General features: G+C 39.5%; 1 protein-coding gene across 5 annotated transcripts in view; it reads left to right on the plus strand.

The window, feature by feature from the left end:
* Nucleotides 1-8,388: 8,388 nt before the first annotated feature.
* The window catches only part of LOC6583410 (zwei Ig domain protein zig-8), a 49,485-nt gene continuing 38,841 nt past the window's right edge, over nt 8,389-19,032 (plus strand). The window contains exons 1-2 of one of the 5 annotated variants that reach the window (XM_015162853.3): nt 8,389-8,597; nt 14,226-14,550. In XM_015162853.3, coding sequence (XP_015018339.1) covers nt 14,496-14,550 — 55 coding nt within the window. In that variant the 5' untranslated portion in view covers nt 8,389-8,597; nt 14,226-14,495. Of the gene's footprint in view, nt 8,598-12,658; nt 13,986-14,225; nt 14,551-19,032 lie in introns of those variants that run through there. The other 4 variants (XM_015162852.3, XM_044009746.1, XM_032731230.2 and 1 more) reach the window with 4 other exon arrangements.

Below are 19,032 nucleotides of genomic sequence, written 5' to 3' on the forward strand. Positions count from 1 at the left end.
AAAACAAATACAGTAGAATTCGGTAGTAGCCACTCCACTTATTCCGCATTCTTCTGTATATACTACATATATCTACAATCTATCTATTAATTATTGATGTAAGAAACTTCGATTAAAACAGTTATACAGAGCACGTATCAATATGTATAAATAAAATGACATCTCACATCTCATCAGAATTTAAAAATAATCATACTGGCAATTCGCATCTGGAATTTACATGTAATATAGAATAATATGGAATTTAGTTAACGCCATCGATAATCTTATTAAACTCCTCTCTCCCTCTCCCTCTCTCAGTCGATGTAAATTAACCTCAATTTAATTTCTGATACTAATCAGAAATATATTAATACTTCTAATGGATGTAAGACCAAGCTTAAATGTACATTTGAGACGATATCTTTGACAATTTCTGTTCGCATCACTTAGTTTAGCCGAAAATATACGATTACAGCTTTGTGCATGTGGAGAAACCCTAAAACAGTGCAGTTTGCGTCTGTATGTGTGTGTGTTTGTGTCATTTGTTGCTGCAGGTGCATTTCAGTTGGTCTCAAACAACCAATTTACCTAAGAGTATCTGTAGCAGGTCACTTAAGGTTTTCATTAATGCTGCAGGTGGGTCTCAAATGCGGTGCAGCCGTTCGCCCCCTCCCTGCGCAGCAGGCGTCTATAAACCTGATAGAGTAAATATGAGTGCGTATTTTGTGTGCTGCATCTAAGGCGGAAGGACATGCAATTTGTTGTTGTTTGCCTTTGCTGGCATACGCCCCATGCAGTCAACGCATGCAGTCCTTTCTGCTGGCCAGCGCCACGCTTGCCCTCTGCCAGGGCCGACAGTAAGCTCTTGGATTCTTTGTCGCCATCGTACATGCTGTTTGTTTTGTCCTGGTCGACGTTCGTTGTTGTTCTTTGTTGCACCTAAATTGACAACAATATCGTTTCATTTGCTCAGTGAAGTGAACTCATCAGTGCCGAGATCCAGCCCCACCACCCCACCGCCCCATCACCATGCCTCGCCAACCCTTTTATCTACTCCACTGGCATATAGGACACGCATTGGCACTTCATTTTTTGCCATCTGCTGTCGCTGCTGCCATCTGCTTTTGCTGCTGTTGCAGTTGTTGCCTTTGCTGTTGCTGTTGCTGCTGCTGTTGGCAGTGGGCTGCCATTTGGTAGCTTGATTATGTTGACTGGCATTAGCTGGCAGGAAGTGAGAACAATCGGAGGATGTGCTCGAATTTAATCTTAACTTTAGATAGTTTTACATTGTGTAGCGTAATGCAATTGTTGCTTAGTTATGCCACACGAACATTTCAGCAACAAATTAAACCAACTCAATTGGTCAGCGGAGCTGAAAAGAGAAAAGGGTCGCAGTGTGCCAAAAACTCATTTGCACAGTTGCCTGTCAGGGCGAAAAATACGTAAATTTGTAGTAACTAAATTTCTTCAGAATTCATTTGCATTTGGAATTACTTCGTCGGTTTTCCAGTTGCAGCTCCTGGCCGGGCCACAGTAACAGAGACAAAGCAGCTCAATCCCGGGCAACGCACTGCCCTGAAACCCTTTTGGAAAATTGAATTCCATGCTCAAGCTGATTGCATTACTCGGGGGAGATTCCAATGTCCAATTTATTTGAGGAGACTAAAAGTAAACTCATAAATCATAATACGGTGAGAACGAGGTTCAATATGCTAAGGCAAGAGCATAACTCCTCACTCGTGTAACAATACACGAAATTGCAAATGAAATTGCAAGTGAAAAGTTTCTATTTATTCTCCTGAAAGTCTGCACATTAAGATCAACTGCTGTTCGGTTCGCCAACTTTGAAAATTTCCGGAGTACGATATAAAAATGTCGAAACTTAAATCCGAACTATTTAGTTGTTGGTATTTTGAAAACTTTAATACCTCTTAGACGTGCCACATGCTGTTCATTATATTGAGACACTGGCGCAGACACACACGATAATGCATGGATGAAAGTTGGGGCGAACATTCTTATAGCTAAAGTTGGAAATTGAAATCAAATATTCTTGGCTTGGCTGTGGCAACCTGGCGGCTTGACAGCTAGCTGGCTGGCAGTCAAGGTCAAGAAGGAGCATCGAAATTTATCAACTTGTTTTATTAGCTCGCTAAGCTTTGAATCAGCTTCACCTGCTGTCAAGAAAGAGCACCCTGATCGGATGTGTTCTGGTTCGTGGTTCGCCACAAATGCGACATCTAATTGCCACATAATGAACAACAACAACAACAACAGCAGCAGCAGCAAAGACACGGCGAAGAGCAAAAGCAGAGCGACAACCGCAACAAGCAATGACTATTGTGGCCCACAGTAAGTTGGTAAGTTGGGTGTCAGCCGGCTGTAAATCGGGTCTGAATTTAAGCACTTGCGCTTTTTACCAACTCAATTTACGCTAATTACTGATTTTCGCCGCTGTATTTGCCCAGTTCTCAGCTATCCCAAGAGATACAACTGAAAGCAGCTATCTACATATATATATACATATATCCCCATATATATGCATGCAGATTCACAGATGTAGCCACAGAGCTGACAGTGCGAGCATCGTCAACCTCAGCGCTTATTGCCCATCTGCAGCAAGTTTCCGAATACCATGTGGATTTATATTGTCATTAGCTCTTTTTATGTAAAGTCGCGACGTAAATTTCATTAAAATATTTTGAATTCGCCGCTAAAGAGAACCGAGTCTGAGAGCACGATCTGCTCATGCGCACTCCATTCTACGTTCTCTTCATGTTTTCTTAGCACTGACCTAAAGTTTTCTTAGAGCTGATGCTGTTGTCCGAGTCCGCAGGTTAGTTAATGTTAATGAGATTGCGTGTGGGGCTGCTAAGAAGAGGATTGTCAATGGAATTAAGACTGAACTTGAAAATTATAAATTATGAAATAATTTATTGAATGAATTAATTATAAATTAATAGAATTAATAAAATAAAAATAAATCTATTTTGATAATTTTTATTATTAATTTTTTTTTTATATTTTTATTTTTTATTTTACGTTATATTTGTCTTTAATCTACTTACTAAGATTAAATATAAATATAACTTAGAAATGCATTTTAGATAATTAATTATAAGTCTGTTTTATTTATTAATTCTTATTTTTAGGTAGCGCGTAGATTAAATATAAAAGTATTAAAGTAATTATTTGTATTTGTATTTGTATTGTATTTATTTTTTTATTATTTGTAAATTAAAGGAACAGAAAAAAAGGAGTTAAAAAAAAAAACAATAATAAAAAAAGAATAAAATAAGAAGAGGTAAAGTATAGAAAAAGAAAAAGGCCGGTAATAAGAGAAGTTGCAAGAAAAGTTAATAAAAAGAATAAGAAATAATAAAAAGAAAAGAGTAATGGAAGAGCCAAAAATAGAGTATAAGAATAGAATTGAGAAATCACTAACACAACATTAGCAGCAAAAGCGTATGCCAATGCTTATGCCTGGGCATTGTGAGTGATTTCCCTAAGATAAGCTGATAGTACACTTTTTATTTTAGGAGGAGAGAGCTCTAAGGAAAAAACGTGATAATATTTATTAAAATTAACACAAAGAACATGAAACGCACTGTGCAAAGAATAATCCCTAGTGCACACAGGTAAATGAAGCGGACGATAGTGTCTAGTTGCTCGGGACGGAACCAAAAAATTTAGACGACCCAACAAAGAGGACGAATCAATATCACCACTAATCAATTTATGCAGAAAAACAATTCCTAAAATTGTTCTGCGATTGGTTAGCGATGGAAGATCAATTAGCTGGAGCCTACTATGATAAGACGGTAATCGTAAATTACTGTCCCATCTAAGGTCTCTTAAGGCAAAGAGAAGAAACTGTTTTTGGACCGATTCGATACGATCCTGATACAGTTTATGTTGCGGAGACCATACGACAGAACAATACTCTAGGATAGGACGCACAAGCGAAGTAAATAAGCGCTTGGTAATAAAAGGATCTTTAAATTCCTTAGACCAACGTTTAATAAAGCCAAGCGCACTTTTGGCTTCATTAATTATGGTAGAAATATGAAGATTAAAGTTAAGTTTACAGTCAAAGAATACACCAAGATCTTTGACTGTAAAGATGCGTCGTAAGGAATTATTGCTAATTTTATAATCAACAATTAGAGGAACGGTACGACTGAAGGTCATTGTCATACACTTTGAGCAATTTAGGTCAAGCTGGTTTGCCACACACCAAAGTTGAAATGCATTTAGGTCATCTTGAAGGTGAAGATGTCCATTTGCCCTGGAGTATGGAAGGCAAAGTTTTACATCATCAGCATACATAAATATAGTGGAATACGAGATACAACTAGGAAGGTCATTTATAAAAAGGGAAAAGAGCAATGGGCCCAAATGGCTACCCTGAGGTACACCAGACGAAACAAAGATAAGTTTAGACATAGCTGTTCTCAGCAAGACTCTTTGGGTTCTACCCGTTAAATAGGATGAAATCCAAGAGACAAGACTGGGTGAAAATCCTAAGCGTTCAAGCTTAAGAATTAGTATGTAATGATGTACTGAGTCAAATGCTTTAATGAAGTCCGTATAAATAACATCGGTTTGCATTTTTTTGAAAAGCTGTCATTAACAAGCGACGTGAACTCAAGTAAATTAGAGGACGTAGATCGATTTTGAACAAAACCATGTTGAGATGGTTGAATAATCGATTTGCAAAAAATGCTGCAAGGCCGATGTTATGATTTTCTCAAATAACTTCGGAATAGCAGATAATTTCGCGATGCCTCTATAATTGGAAATATCAGATCTTCCACCTTTTTTATATAAGGGAATGATGAAAGATTCTTTCCAAATTGAAGGGAACACAGAAGTATCCAAGGACAAGTTAAACAATTTTAGTAATTGTGACTGAAGAGAAACCCTGCACTCTTTAATCACACAACTAGGAATATTATCAGCACCAGGAGAGAAAGATGATTTCAATGTCTTAATGGCTGCAGCCAGAGAGGATGCAGTAACTTTGGGAGTATTTATAGATCCATATTCAGGAAGAGAATAAGGATATGAGTTGCTGTAGAGATCAGCAGAAGAATAAGTGGATTGAAAAAAATCAGCAAATAGATCAGAGGAATCCTGATCATTGCATGTTTTTTCACCTCCAAGGACAAATGAGGACGGCAAACCAGAGGATTTACGCTTCGAGTTTACAAATGAGAAAAATTGTTTGGGATCACGAGTAAACTGACGTTTGCAACGTGTAAGATAATTCTCATAACAGCTAGAATTTAAAAGATTGAAGTTTGACTTGGCAATGGAATATTTGGACCAGTCAATACTTGAACCAGACTTTTTGTAATTTTTAAAACATTTAGTTTTAATGTTTCTTAAGTTCGAAAGAGTTTTGGTGAACCAAGGTGGCTTATTTGAAACTGGCGAAATACGGCGGAGAGGGACACAAACATCCAGAATAGAGTTTAAGGTAGAATAAAAAAACGATGATGCTAAATTAATATCAACCGACTCTATATAAAATAGACCAGTCTGTTGAATTAATTAGTTCGTTAAGCAAAACGAAATTGCATTTACGATAACAGCGACTAAGTTTAGAAGGCATTGGAGTATTAGAGGGAGGATTGTCGATAGTTAATAAAACCTCTAAAGTGGGATGATATATATCCTCAGGTAAGGAGAAAGGAGTTGATCTCGCGACATTAATTAGCGAATCATGATTAACAAACACAAGATCAAGAGTGCGATTAAGATGGTTTGAAATAGAGTTCATCTGAAACATAGACAGGTTAAACAATTCATCAAAAAGATAGTGATCAATTGTCGGAATAAAGTAATTTGCATTACAAGTTGAAGACCAAGAAGTGTTCGGAATATTAAAATCACCCAACACAAGAAGACAATCTCTATCATTTACATGTTCATTAACTTGTTTAATACAATTTATGTGGTGTGCATAAACTTGTACATCAGAAGAGGGAGGGATATAAGAACATGTGATGTATAATGAGCACGATGGCAGAGTTAATTTAACCGCTATAATCTCCACATCATAAAGGGACGAAAAGGTGAACAATTCAGAGTGGATAATGGACTTAACCGCAATTAACACCCCACCACCTCTGCGCGACGAACGGTCGAGTCTATAAATAGTGAAATTACTTGAAAGAATTTCACTATTATGAATATTACTACTTAGCCATGTTTCAGTGAAAGCGATAATATCATATTGTACACTGAAACTATGCAAGAAAAAAGACTTTTAAGTTTTGAGTTTAAGCCACGTACATTTTGATAAATCAGGGACAGCTGAGAAGAGGTTTGTAAGTAATTTAGTTTTTTGGTACAACGTTTGATGAAGATTGCACCGAAGGTAAATTTACTGAAATAGGCATCGATCTGTTACGATTTTTGGGTTTAAATTCATGAACAACTACATGAGGTGGCCAGAAATTAGGGTCACAAAGGGTTTTAAAGTGTTCTACAGGCACATTGATTTTGAACGAAGCAATTTCACGCGGTGTCGCGAAACTAAACTTCGATATAAAAACATTAACCGGAATCTTATTTGAGATAAAAGCCGATACTGCCTCAATGGTAGTGTCAGATGAAAGCCTAGATAAGAAAACTTGCTTTCTAGGAGAGACAACAGATAAGGTAATGCTATGAGAGGCTGACTTATTGTCACTCTTTGTTTGAGCAACAATAGAAGTAGCATCCAAATTTGGGACAGGGGCTTGAGTTTCAATAGAAGCGTCAATAGGAGAAACAGATATGGGACAAGGTGAAGGAGGATCTAGAGAATTGGGAGCCGACGACAAAACAGAAGCGCAAGGTGAGGGGAGGAGCAAGCGAATTAGGTGACGGTACTATTACAGAAGGAGTTACCGACAACAAAGGAGTATCCAATTGAGAGAGAGGACTTTCAAAGCCGTACTGATTTAAGATTTCCTCAGCAGCAGCCATGTCACTGGTCAACTGCATAGAAATCTTCTTCAGTTTTAAAAACTGAGACCTCACAGCACTATACATTTTAGAAAAGTTTATTTGTTTTTCCAAACAAATCGGACAAGACCAGCGTATGCCTCCACTACCAGCTTTAGTAGTAGACATAATCTTGTCATATTCACGCCCAGTAAGACCTGCACACTTAGTATGCATCATGTTATCACACAGCCAGCAACTTATAAATTGCGCTTGTGCAGAATCAACTGTTTGCCTGAAAGTGCAAGCTTTTTTGCAGCAACTCATATTGGCAATCGGGATAGATCACAAAATTACTGAATGTAAACAGAAATGTCACAACAAAGAGAGGTATAAATGTGTTGAGAGCGAGTCCAACAACAAACAGCCGTTACAGAGCGCAACGAAAATATATGTTGAGAGAGCGAGTCAACAACAAAAACAGCCGTTACGGAGCAGATCAAAAGTCCTCAGCGAGAGAGTATACTTGCACACCACAAAAATCAAAGATTCAAGAGAGGCAAATACAACAACCGTAGATAGTGAGAGCAACTTATGCACACACTCACACAAACTTAGAAAGAGTGAACTGGGGAGAGCGCCAACAAATAGAAACACTAAAGCAAAAATGCAAATAATGAAACTAATGAACACTGCACACAAAGCTTCACAAATTAAAAAAGCAAATTATTAAAAACGCAGTGAACAACGGATCAAACCTTGCACAGGATAATATAGATATTTGCTATATACAACCGAACCGCAATTATGTGAAATTTAATAAAAATAATTAACTAAGAAAACAAGAATAATTGAAGAGCACAATAGTAAACACGTCTGTTAACTCTCACTGAGAAACAGTTACCATATATAAACCTTTAGCAAATTAGCACATAAAATATACATTTATTTATTTTTATTTATTTAATGACTTTATTTTTTTATTTATTTATTTTATTTTTAATTGATTTCTTTTTATTTTTTGCTCAGATATATTGATCAAGAATAGTGTTTATTCTTTCTCAACTTTGAGCATAGTAATGAAAATTGCGTGTAATTTAGAAAATGCCACTAATGCACAGTTTTTAGTCTGTATTTCATCTGACGCCCTGCAATTGCTAACTAGATTTCAATTGCAATCAAATGATTTTTAACAATTTAACGGCTCCACACATGAAGAGCACAAGTTTGGGAAACGCGAAGAGCAACAACTCGTGCCGAAGAGAAACAAATTGCGGCGAATTGACGAATTGACACTGGCTGGCGTTCGGGTTTGTCACACATCGGCGACGACATCAGCAGGGCTGGCGATGGGCACTAGACACGAAGACGAGGGCAACAACAACCGACAACAACACGAGGCTTCATCCTGATAATGGAGGAGGCTAAGACTCGTCCGGCGTTGGCTGGCAAGTGCAAGGCCCAAAATAAGTTTCTGTTTCAGTTTGTGTGTGACTGCGACAGTGAGCACATGCGAGACAGGCGCAGCGGGTCACGCGCGCGAAACAGAATCCCCAGTCGGATCCAAGTTCAATTTCGATTACAAAAACAAGTTGATAAAACTCGAGTTTAAAAAATATAAACGTGAGCAGCAAAAAGTATCTGCATCGACCCCAGTGTGGCAAATCGTACGTGATTGTGTGAGTGTGTATGTTATGTATGTGTGTGTGTGTGTGTGTGTGTTTGTGGATAAGAAAAGCTGAGACCAACATCTCAAGAACGACTCGAAAAAAAGCCAAAGTCGTAAATTTTGAACGTGTGAAAACGCAGGAAAAGCCTCATTGCCTCATTGCCGGCTTGGCAGGAGAAGAAATTGAAAGGCCCGTTGTTGTTGCTATTGTTGTTGGCATTGTTGTTGCCATTGTTGCTGGAATTGTTGTTAGTGCCGTTAGCTTATGTCTTTTGGGGCAGTTTACTAAAGCGCGCGACGCACGCGAATATTTTATGATATCGTTTCGAATTATATGCGATTTTTTTTCGGTGCCCGCCTCGTGTTCGCAACTTGTTAGCAGTGGCGGGCGACAAAAGACGAAACTAATAAAATAAAAGCACCAAAACGCACACACAACAAATAAAAATGTGTTTACGCCTACACAACGACAACGACAACGACTTGCTGCTGCCCTGCCCTGCCCTGCCCTTCCCGCTGGCAGCACACTCGCGCCCCTCCGCAGCAGTCTGCCTCATTAGCAGTCAGCAAATTAAGTTGTTTTATATTGGGTAGTCTAAAAAGTCTTTTCGTATTTGTAATGAAACTTCAAATCATATTTTTAAATATTTATAATAAACTTTTATTAAATCAAATATGCACCATTTTGGTCGACCACCTTTTGCCATTTTTCCACTAGAGACATAATTCCATTCGTGTAAAACTTTCGTGGTTTCTCTTTGAAAACTGCTTCAAGTGATTTTCACAGGCTTCTCTTGAAGCCAACTTTACTCCGTTAAGGGAGTTCTGCATTGACCGAAATAAATGGTAGTCCGAAGGTGCAAGGTCAGGGCTATATGGTGGATGCATTAAAACTTCCCAGCCAAGCTCTCTCAGTGTTTGCCGGGTCATCAAAGATGTGTGTGGTCTGGCGTTGTCCTGATGGAATACGATGCCCTTTCTGTTGATCAGTTCTGGCCGTTTTTTTCGATTGCTTGCTTCAATCTCATCAGTTGTCCACAGTAAAGTGTCGAATCAATCGTTTGACCAGGCTGAAGCAGCTCATAGTGGATTATTCCTTTCCAATCCCACCAAACACACAGCATTACCTTTCGAGCCGTCAATCCTGGCTTTGCGACCATTTGTTGAGCTTCACCACTCTTGCACCATGATCTTTTTCGCACATTATTGTCGTATTTGATCCATTTTTCGTCTCCTGTTACCATTCTCTTCAGAAATGGTTCGATTTCATTTCGTTTCAGCAAAGAATCGCAAATGTTAATTCTGTCCAATAAATTTTTCACAGACAATTCATGTGGTATCCATACATCGAGCTTTTTTGTAGCCAGCCTTTTCTAAATGGTTCAGAACCGTTTGATGATGAATGTTTAGTTCATTTGCGATGTCATGGCTGCTTATGTGACGGTCTTGGTCAATCCTTTCCATAATTTCATCGACTTTTTCAAAGATTGGTCGACCAGAGCGAGGTGCATCTTTCACATCGAAATTTCCTGAACGGAAGCGTGCGAACCATTGTTGTGCTACACGAACTGATAGAGCATCGTCACCGTAAACATCACAAATTTCATTAGTGGCTTGCGTGGCATTCTTCCCTTTTTTATACAAAAATTTCAAAATATAGCGAATTTCTTCTTTATTTTCACTTATTTTTGAACAGCTGTAACTTTTTTCAAATTCTTTGAATTACATTTTTTTTTTTGGCAATCGAAGCTTAAAGTGCTACCAATCGAACACCACAATGTGTACACAATGTGATTGGTAGCACTGGAGATATACGACGCCAACGACATCTATTGGCAAAATACGAAAAAACTTTTTAGACTACCCAATATTTAGCCCATCAGCTCCACAACACCAACATAAATTAACAAACTAAAAACAGAACTCAATACCAGCACCTCGAAAGTGTACTAAATCGTCTTTGATCTTTAGCACGGCCGATAAATGGAAAGCGCGTCAAAACAAATTGTGTACACACGTTTCCCCAGCGGCAATATTTTGTAATTCAATATTTTCATAGCCATCGGCGGTGGCGGACGAGTGACGAAAATTAATAGAAAACACATAAAAAATTAACTTAAAAATGTGCCAAACAACGCGGCTGCGGTGGCTCTAAGCGGGGTGGCTGAGATCGCCAGCGAGCGCACAGTGCGTATGCGCGTTGCGTAAACGAATTTGTAGCACATACGTCATGTTGTCCCACAGACAAGCAGACAGTAAAAGCTATTGCTGAAGCTGCTTTTGTTCGCCAAAAAAGTTTACTCCTGATTGTTGCACTTAGTAGTTGAAGACAGGCGAGAAAACTTTTGCGGAGTTCTTAAAAATAAGAACACACATCAGCAAAAGCGGCGACAGAGAAACAAACACCCAAGTGCCAAGTTTCGTTTTGTTGTTTTATCTGGACTCGAGCTGTCACAAGACAAAAGTCAGAAAGAGCTGAAAATTGGGACAAGCCTTTCAATGGCAAAGTGTGTGAAAGTGTACGATGCAGAAAGGGAATTGAATATTTTGCAATTCAATCAGTAAATATACATAAATTGAAATGCTCAATGCTCACATAAATATTTTATTACTATTCAAATGCCACTAGAAACGGAGGTCGTTTTATTTTTATGCCCTGACACCATTGAAAATGGTAAGATGAGGATATAGGTTTAATTGAAATGTATATAACAGGCAGAAGGGGACGTGGTAGACCTTAAAAAGTATATATATTCTTCTAGGCGAAGAACTAAGTGGGTATAGCCTTACATCTGTCTGTCTGTCCGTGCGAGTGAACGTATCGATCTCACCGATTAGAGATTAAATTTGAAATTCGTTTAAAATAATCGATAACGTATTCCGCTTTAGTGTTATCGATTTATAATTGTATCAAAAATAAGGTATTAAATCATATTTCGTACATATGTCTAGCTAGAGTCTTCAAGCTTTGCATTATTGAGATTAATCTAAAGTGACTTTGCATTGGGAAATATACAAACTTGAATGTTATTATTATGCTCTGAAAATTTAATGAAAGAAGTCCATCAAATAGATCAACAGTTCTCCAACAAATATGTTCCCAAAGCCTACTCCAAATTGCAACTAGAACGCAGTCGCGGCTCGAGTAGCAACTCTAGAACGTGTGCTTATGGTTGATATGACACGTTAGAGGAATATACCTTCTTCGAAGCGTTCAGGTATCCCTTAGTCGAGTACACTAGATCTTGCATATTTCTTGAATAAATAATACTATTGATGATTCTCTGTTTCAACATGGCATTTAGTCTTAACTGCAGTGTGAAAGAACTCCCGATGGGCCCATGACCATTAGTAGAATGGTAAGAAAAATCAGGGTAAATTGTTTTCAATTTAGCTAAATAGGCTAACAATACGGACACTAACCAAAAATCAACACACATGGCCATTATATCAATAAAATATTCATGAACAATGCGCGGCACTGCCGCACGGGACAGCATCGAGCAGTAGCAATGCGGAAGTGGTTAAACGCAACGGGGGAGGGGCAATGAAGGGCTCATCATCTAATCACGGATACTGAGCATAATGCTAAGCGTCGCCAGAGGGGATAGGAAAATGCTCAAAAGCTGAGCAACAAACTGCAGACGTTTACAATTACACAAACATTCACAATTTGTGAGGGCAAAGCGAATGAGTGAGAGAGAGAGAGAGAGAGAGACAGGGGAGAGAGAGATTGAGACAGAGTGAAGTGTAAGAGAGAAAGTGCGACAAGTGGACGTCACTTCAGCTCTCACAGCCTTAGGCAACAATTACCAAGCCACATACACACTTACACACACTAGACACGCGTATATATGTGTACATGTATGTGTATAAATATATATACCAACAACACAAAGAAGCTGAGTGCGTTAACACTTTTGAGTGGCACAGGAGCACTAGCGTGGTCCTGTGCCTTTCAGTCAGCTCGCTGCCTGCCTGGTCCTGCCTGTCCTGTCTCTAATTCCATTACGGAAGCAACAGTGACAAGTGGCCCCCACAGGGCACGGGGAGCGGTGATCGGGGGACGGTGCACGGTGCACGGGGCACGGGGCTGGCTAAGCTGGCTAAGAGGCTTCTGCTGCTGATTGAAGTCTAGCAGAGGGCAGCATCAGCTGCTGTCAGTCATTGTACCTTTGAGTTGGCCCTTAGCGCTGCCCCACCCAGCACCACACAGAACTCGTAATTAGTTGAAGGTACTGCTGAAAATTTGCAACTAATTAGCTTTTAATTAATTTTGCACTCCACCTTTCGCTAAGTGCCGTGCGAACTGAACTGAAAGCCAACAATGGGATCAACAAATTACAAACAAATCTCAAGCAGAGCTGAGGCAGCAGGCACTGGGGGAGAAAACTTGAACCTGCCGCAGGTTAAACTGATTGATACCTAGACGACATCCTGTGAATAAATTCGAATATATATGAGGATTGCCAAAGCTGCCAAGGGTAGTCAAAGGTTGCCCCCGGGGCGAAGCGACAGTTGGCGGGCTTCCACTTCGAGACGTGACGAGCCCCCAGGTCAATCTAACATGCATCCCCTTCTCGACCCAGACGCCCATATGCAATAAAATACACACAAATATGTATGTAAATAACTGCGTGCTCATCTGATATGTTTGGAACGTTGATTCCTTTATTAGTGAACAGATTTATTTTCGGTTTGGCCCAGCAGACACGCGTGTCGGTTCGACTCATAGAATATGCACCCCGAGTAAAAGTTTTGCTAATTATAGAGGGAGTGTAGAGCTCCTCCTTGAATGCGTGCAGCGAGTCGATTGGTTTTCATTTTAGAGGAGAGAAACGACTCCAGATGATAATTAAGCTGGCAAACTTCTAAGAAACTTGTGTTAATAATAGTTTTAACGTAAAGTATGCTTGTTTCATAAATTGTTTATTTTTACAGCACCTATGATATTTCCAGCTAGTTGTGCATTAAAAATATCCTGCAACGCCTACTCAGTCTATTTCTGAAAGCTGAAGAGATATTTTATTTTTATGAATAATGCAAACGATCAATATAGAGAAAGACACATGCCAAGCCACACCTTTTATTGTATTATTTCTGTATTTTTCAAGGCTTTCAGTCAGTTGATTTTATTAGGTGGAAATGCGTAAATGCGTTCGGGCTAACAGCATTATAAAAACAATGATAAATTTAATCAATTTAAGTTCAGAGAGCTGACAAAATCAATTTACTATGGAAGGGGCGACAAAAAACGGCAAACAGCAACAAAGAGCAACAACAAAATGGCATAAATAAAAGGCTAGAAAGGAAATGGAAAAACAAATAATGATATTTGGCCTAGGCAACAACACAAACAACAACAGCAACAACAACAAACGGGAGCGAACGAGAAAAGGTTGAAAACAAACAAACGTTAAAAGATTAAATTGTCTGCCGTTGGAATTAAGTGTTTTAAATGTCATTGCTAGTGTTTAATTCATGAGAGGCGACAGCAGCAGCAGCAGCAGCAGCAGCGGCAGGAGGAGAGGCAACTGCAGCAGCAGGAGAGCTGTAATTGTTGTTGTTATCGTTGCTGTTGCTGCTGTTGTGTGTGTGTGTGTGTGTGGCTGCATCCAAATAATAGTATCGTTTACAGTGAGAATGCAAAAAAACGTAATAAAACTATAATAGTGCAGATATAAAAACACTTGGAGCTAACAAACTGTAACTCGATAGTGGAAATTAAGCAAAAACTAGCTGGGCAAGCGAAAGTATCAGTGCGAGCGATACAGTGCGAATAATCGGGATATTCAAGGAGCATACCTGCGACAAAGAGATCCAAAGAGAGAGAGAGAGAGAGAGAGAGGGAGAGAGAGAGAGAGGAGAAAGAGACAACAGACAAAAAGCGCGAAACACACGGCACTGGATGCCACCACCAAGCAGAATGTTGACCCTTTCGACGCTGCTCTGCTGCATGATGGGTAAGTCGCAAGTCTGGGGCACAGCACTTGAGCCCCAGTTGCATACACACACAAACACACATACTTACATATCGAATCCTGTTTAAGCATGCATAAGATTATCGGCGATTGTCGACTACAACGAACCCTCCAAGTTATTACTGTGGTTGCGGCCGCTATGGCAGCACCCACGGCGAATCCTTTAAAAAACATTTGTGGCCCAGGCTGCGAAAATCCTGATTTATGTCTGCCTGCTGCCTGCTGCCTGCTGCGCTGCACTGTGCTGCACTGTGCTGCGCTCCCATTCTCGTTCATGTTGCCTTTGTTTTTGTTTTTGTCCTTGCCAACGACATGGCCAATGCCAACCGCAGCAGGGGCAGCGGAAGGCAAACAAAAATGCGAATGCGGTCGCCTCGCCTTAGTCCACCCAGGGGATATCGCATAACGGGCCCGGATAGCGGGCGGGCCTTTGCGCTGCACTTTAAACTTTCCACTTTAAGCTACAAAACACAAATTGCTCTCTGCACATAATTATGCATAATTGAAAAGTATAATTACGCGCTCGACTCGAGCGCAGATTTTATGAGGCGCAGCTTCAAGCTCAATCAAGCATGCCGACAGAGTAAACAACAGGCAAGAATATCCGCAGGAGCGCCAACAAAAGGCAGCTAAGGCACAATATTTATGACCCTCTGCTCCTGTTAATTGCTGTCAAATACAGGCCAGCAGCCCCAAGATACTGAAACCAGGCCAACCCCAACCCAACCTCAACATCAGCCATCCTGCGCAGGGCAGGCATTGAGTTTGTCTTATCTACATCGATTGCGCCAAAGGCGATTTACATACTCAACAGATCTGTGCCCACTAGCTACTATAAGAATTTAAAAAAAAAATATATATATTATTATCTAATAATATTAACTACATTGCAACATCGCAACGAATCGGTTAGACATTTCATATAATTTATATAAACGAATAATTTTTATTTATTTATTTATTTATTTTTTTTCGAAATTTCCATTGACTATTAAAATGGTAATTGAACTCAGTATAAAATCCTTTATAGAATTTTGAGTTTTTTTTTTTTTTTTTATGAATGTGTATATATTATTTGCAAAATTCAGATTAAAGTATTTTGTTTTCAGTATTCGCAGCATGTTATTTATATATTTTATATATTACGGTATAAAAAGCTCCAACAAAAATTTTAGTTTCACATTTACCTTACTCTTACATACTTTGTAGAGTTCCAGTACTCCAGTGACTGGGTCACAAAAAATCATATATTGAGTGACAAAAACATTAGTTAGTTAATTTCAAAATATTTGATATAGCAATGTGGTCAAGCGAACTATTTAATACTGAAATGAAAGCATAAAATTCCTCACAGTAATTATATTTCAATTATTTTAATAAAAAAAAAAAAATAAAATTTTTTTTTCTATATGCTTTTTATTAAAGTAATACGAACCATTTGCCACACTATTAAGGAGCTGAGTCTCCATTAAGGCAATGCTGCAACCATTCCTGGCAGTCATTAAGGCAACTCATCCATCGAATACCACTTGATATATGAATACAAAACCGGGTATATATATACACATAAACCAACGAGCATCTGATATCAATTTGTATTTGAGCGCTCATTAGGGATTATACATATACATCAACCCCAGTATTGGAGGCTTTCTGACTTACAGTCATCAAAGCGACCAAATAGTGTGGTATAATTATGAGTAGACTAGAAAATGAGTAGTCCATGGCAGCGATTAGTGGAGTTGGACTCGGCTGGAGCTGGGGCTGCCGGAAGTCGTCGTCTCCTCTGACAGGCAGTGACACATTATGAAGGTTAGAAACCTACTTATTCCGAACATAATGGAGAGCCCACCTGCTGAATATTACTCACTTCAAGCGGAGGCCCAACTGCGAATGGCTGATCAAAAATATAAGCAAAATATATGGAATCGTGGTCTACTTATGCCATGAGCTATGAACTATGAGCCGTTCTCTGTTTTTACTTCCTGCAGGAAAGGTAGACTTTTCATATCTCGCCTAGCTGTTAGTTGTTCAGATTTTAACTTTGGCTTTTCTTATGGCTTTTCTTCGCCAGAAACTTGGCTCATTTTGACGCCAGTTTTTGTTGAGTGGAGTGTTTTCTCTGTTGTCGCTTGCCATGTGTTTTTATTGCATTAATTTTTATGGTCGTTGGGTCTCGCTGTTGTTGCTGCGGCTGTTCTTTATGTTGCCGCTATTGTTGTTGTTGTTGTTGTAGCTGTTGCTGCTGCTTTTGTTTTACTTTGCGTATGCCCCAAAGTAATAAAGTGAATTGGATTTCTCAAATAATTTCCATTTTAAATCCAGTCAGAAAATCCGCACAAGCTATGCCTCAGCCCCAGCCTCTGCCTCAGCCTCTGCTGATCAGTCGCACTTTGCAGCCGTAGCCCACGCAGCGGATTGTTGCTGTTATTGTTGTTGTTGTTGTGCTGCCAAAAGTGGCTTCATTTTCTCGCATAAAATTGTTTCGCAAAGTTTGTTGAGATTTGTTTGGCGACAGCATTTGCAATTGTTTTTGTTTCCCGAGTTCTTTCAGTTCTTATTGCTGTTATTGTTGCTGTCGCGCTTTGGTTTTTCGGCGTCGAGTACTATTTGCATTCGTGTCCAGCACGTCAGCGTGAACGAGGTCTCAAGACTTAATTGAAATTTAGTGTAAACAAAATGACAGCCTGTCGATTATCCCACCTACAGCACCTACATACCTCGCCTCAGTGCGTCCAAGTCGATATTTCCTCGAAAGCCTTTCGCGCGCAAATCCTGTCAACTTGGCCTGGCTGTCAATTTGCCAAGCGCCTTTTGTGTGTCAAAACTTGATACGAAACACGGCAAACATTTCACACATGTCACTGAGCCAGTGAAGTTGTTGGCTGCCGTGCCCCTGTCAAGGATGTGCCCAGCCACGCCTACTACAATACAAGCGCGGCTGTCGAAAAAGCACAAACAACATTGTACTCCCACACACACACACGCACACACACAGACGAACAACACACTCTCCAAGTTGAAAAGTAAACTTCAATTGTTTACTTATTTGCCTTGCGCATATGGAAATGAAATGGCAAATAAGCGAATGGAAACGAATGAAAAAATTACGTTGACTTTTCCAAATGTACATAAAGGACATATAAACACGCATATAAACAAGACTCAATACACAAGAGGACAGGGTCGAAAGGCAGCACGCCGCCGGCAAAAGCGGTAAAGGAGGAAACAAAAATAAAATAAAATAACAGCAAACTGATTTCGCATGACCCCTTCGCTTGCAATCCGTCTCTGTCAGAGGGCAATCTTAATGTCAAGGCAGGCAGCTGTTGCCTGTGCGGCTGCGATTTGCCGTGTCCCCCCCTCTAACCCGAGGCCAAGTATCCCATCCGTCAGGTCTGCAATGATCAGAATGATTTCTATTGCCTTCACAGTGGAGCTGACATAATACTTAATACTTTATACTTAAAGTTGCAGTTGGAGCCGAAGCACAAGCTCCTCTTTATTGCTGCTCTCTTGCTTCATCTTAATTGTAAAGCATATTTAAATCTGCAAAGCCAATTGTCACTGTGTGCACCCCATTTAACCAATGAATCGCTTAGTGTTTGTGCTTTGTTTGTTTTATTTTCATTTGTTTTCCATTTCATTTTTTGTTTTTTGCTACAATTTTTTATGTCTGTGGGTGGCAGCTTTTTCAATTTCTCTGTATTTCTTTATTTTGCTTATCAAAAAGCGTCGCATTGAAATAAACACAAAGAAGATATAGCAGAGTAGCTAGAAAAAAGGAGAATAAAGGGGCATGAACAAATTGTTTACGGATGTGTTTGCGTCCTTCGTCTAATCTTTGTTGTTGGCTTTGCCGTTGCCGTTGCCATTGCAGAAAGGAAGTAAATGGAGGCGAAGAAGCAGCCCAAAAAAGAAAAAACGAAAAACGAAAAGCGAAAAAGGATGTAACAAAAATTCATAACAAAGTACATTTCATGGCAATGCGAGCAACTCGTTCATCCTGTTCGGTTTCGTTCGGCTGCGTGTTCTGTTTCTCTGTGACTGTGTGGTTGTGGTTGTGTGTGTGTTTGTGAGTGTGTGTGTGTGTGTGTGTGTGTTTCAGCTTTTTATTGTGTGTTTGGCCAGCAAAGGAAATTCACTTGACTTTTTGGCTACAATAGTTTCATTTTTTTATTTTTTGCAGCTTCTTGCTGTTTGTTGTTGAGCTTGGCTAAAGGCATAAATAAGCCAGGAGTCGGCTGCAGTTGTCGCTGCCTGGCAGCTTGAGTGCGTTTTGGCCCTGGCCAATAAGTTAAGATGTGGCCAGTAGGCAGAATACACACTCACACACACACACACCCGTCTCAGACATACACATGTACATACTTATTTATGGCAATTTGTCGTAAGTGCTTGGGCATCTATATTTATTAGAAATAAGAGCTTTTGCACAATATAATATTTTCAAACAGCAAAATG

Source organism: Drosophila mojavensis, unplaced genomic scaffold (assembly GCF_018153725.1).
Source record: "Drosophila mojavensis isolate 15081-1352.22 unplaced genomic scaffold, ASM1815372v1 contig_74, whole genome shotgun sequence".
Taxonomy (NCBI): Eukaryota; Metazoa; Arthropoda; class Insecta; order Diptera; family Drosophilidae; genus Drosophila; species Drosophila mojavensis.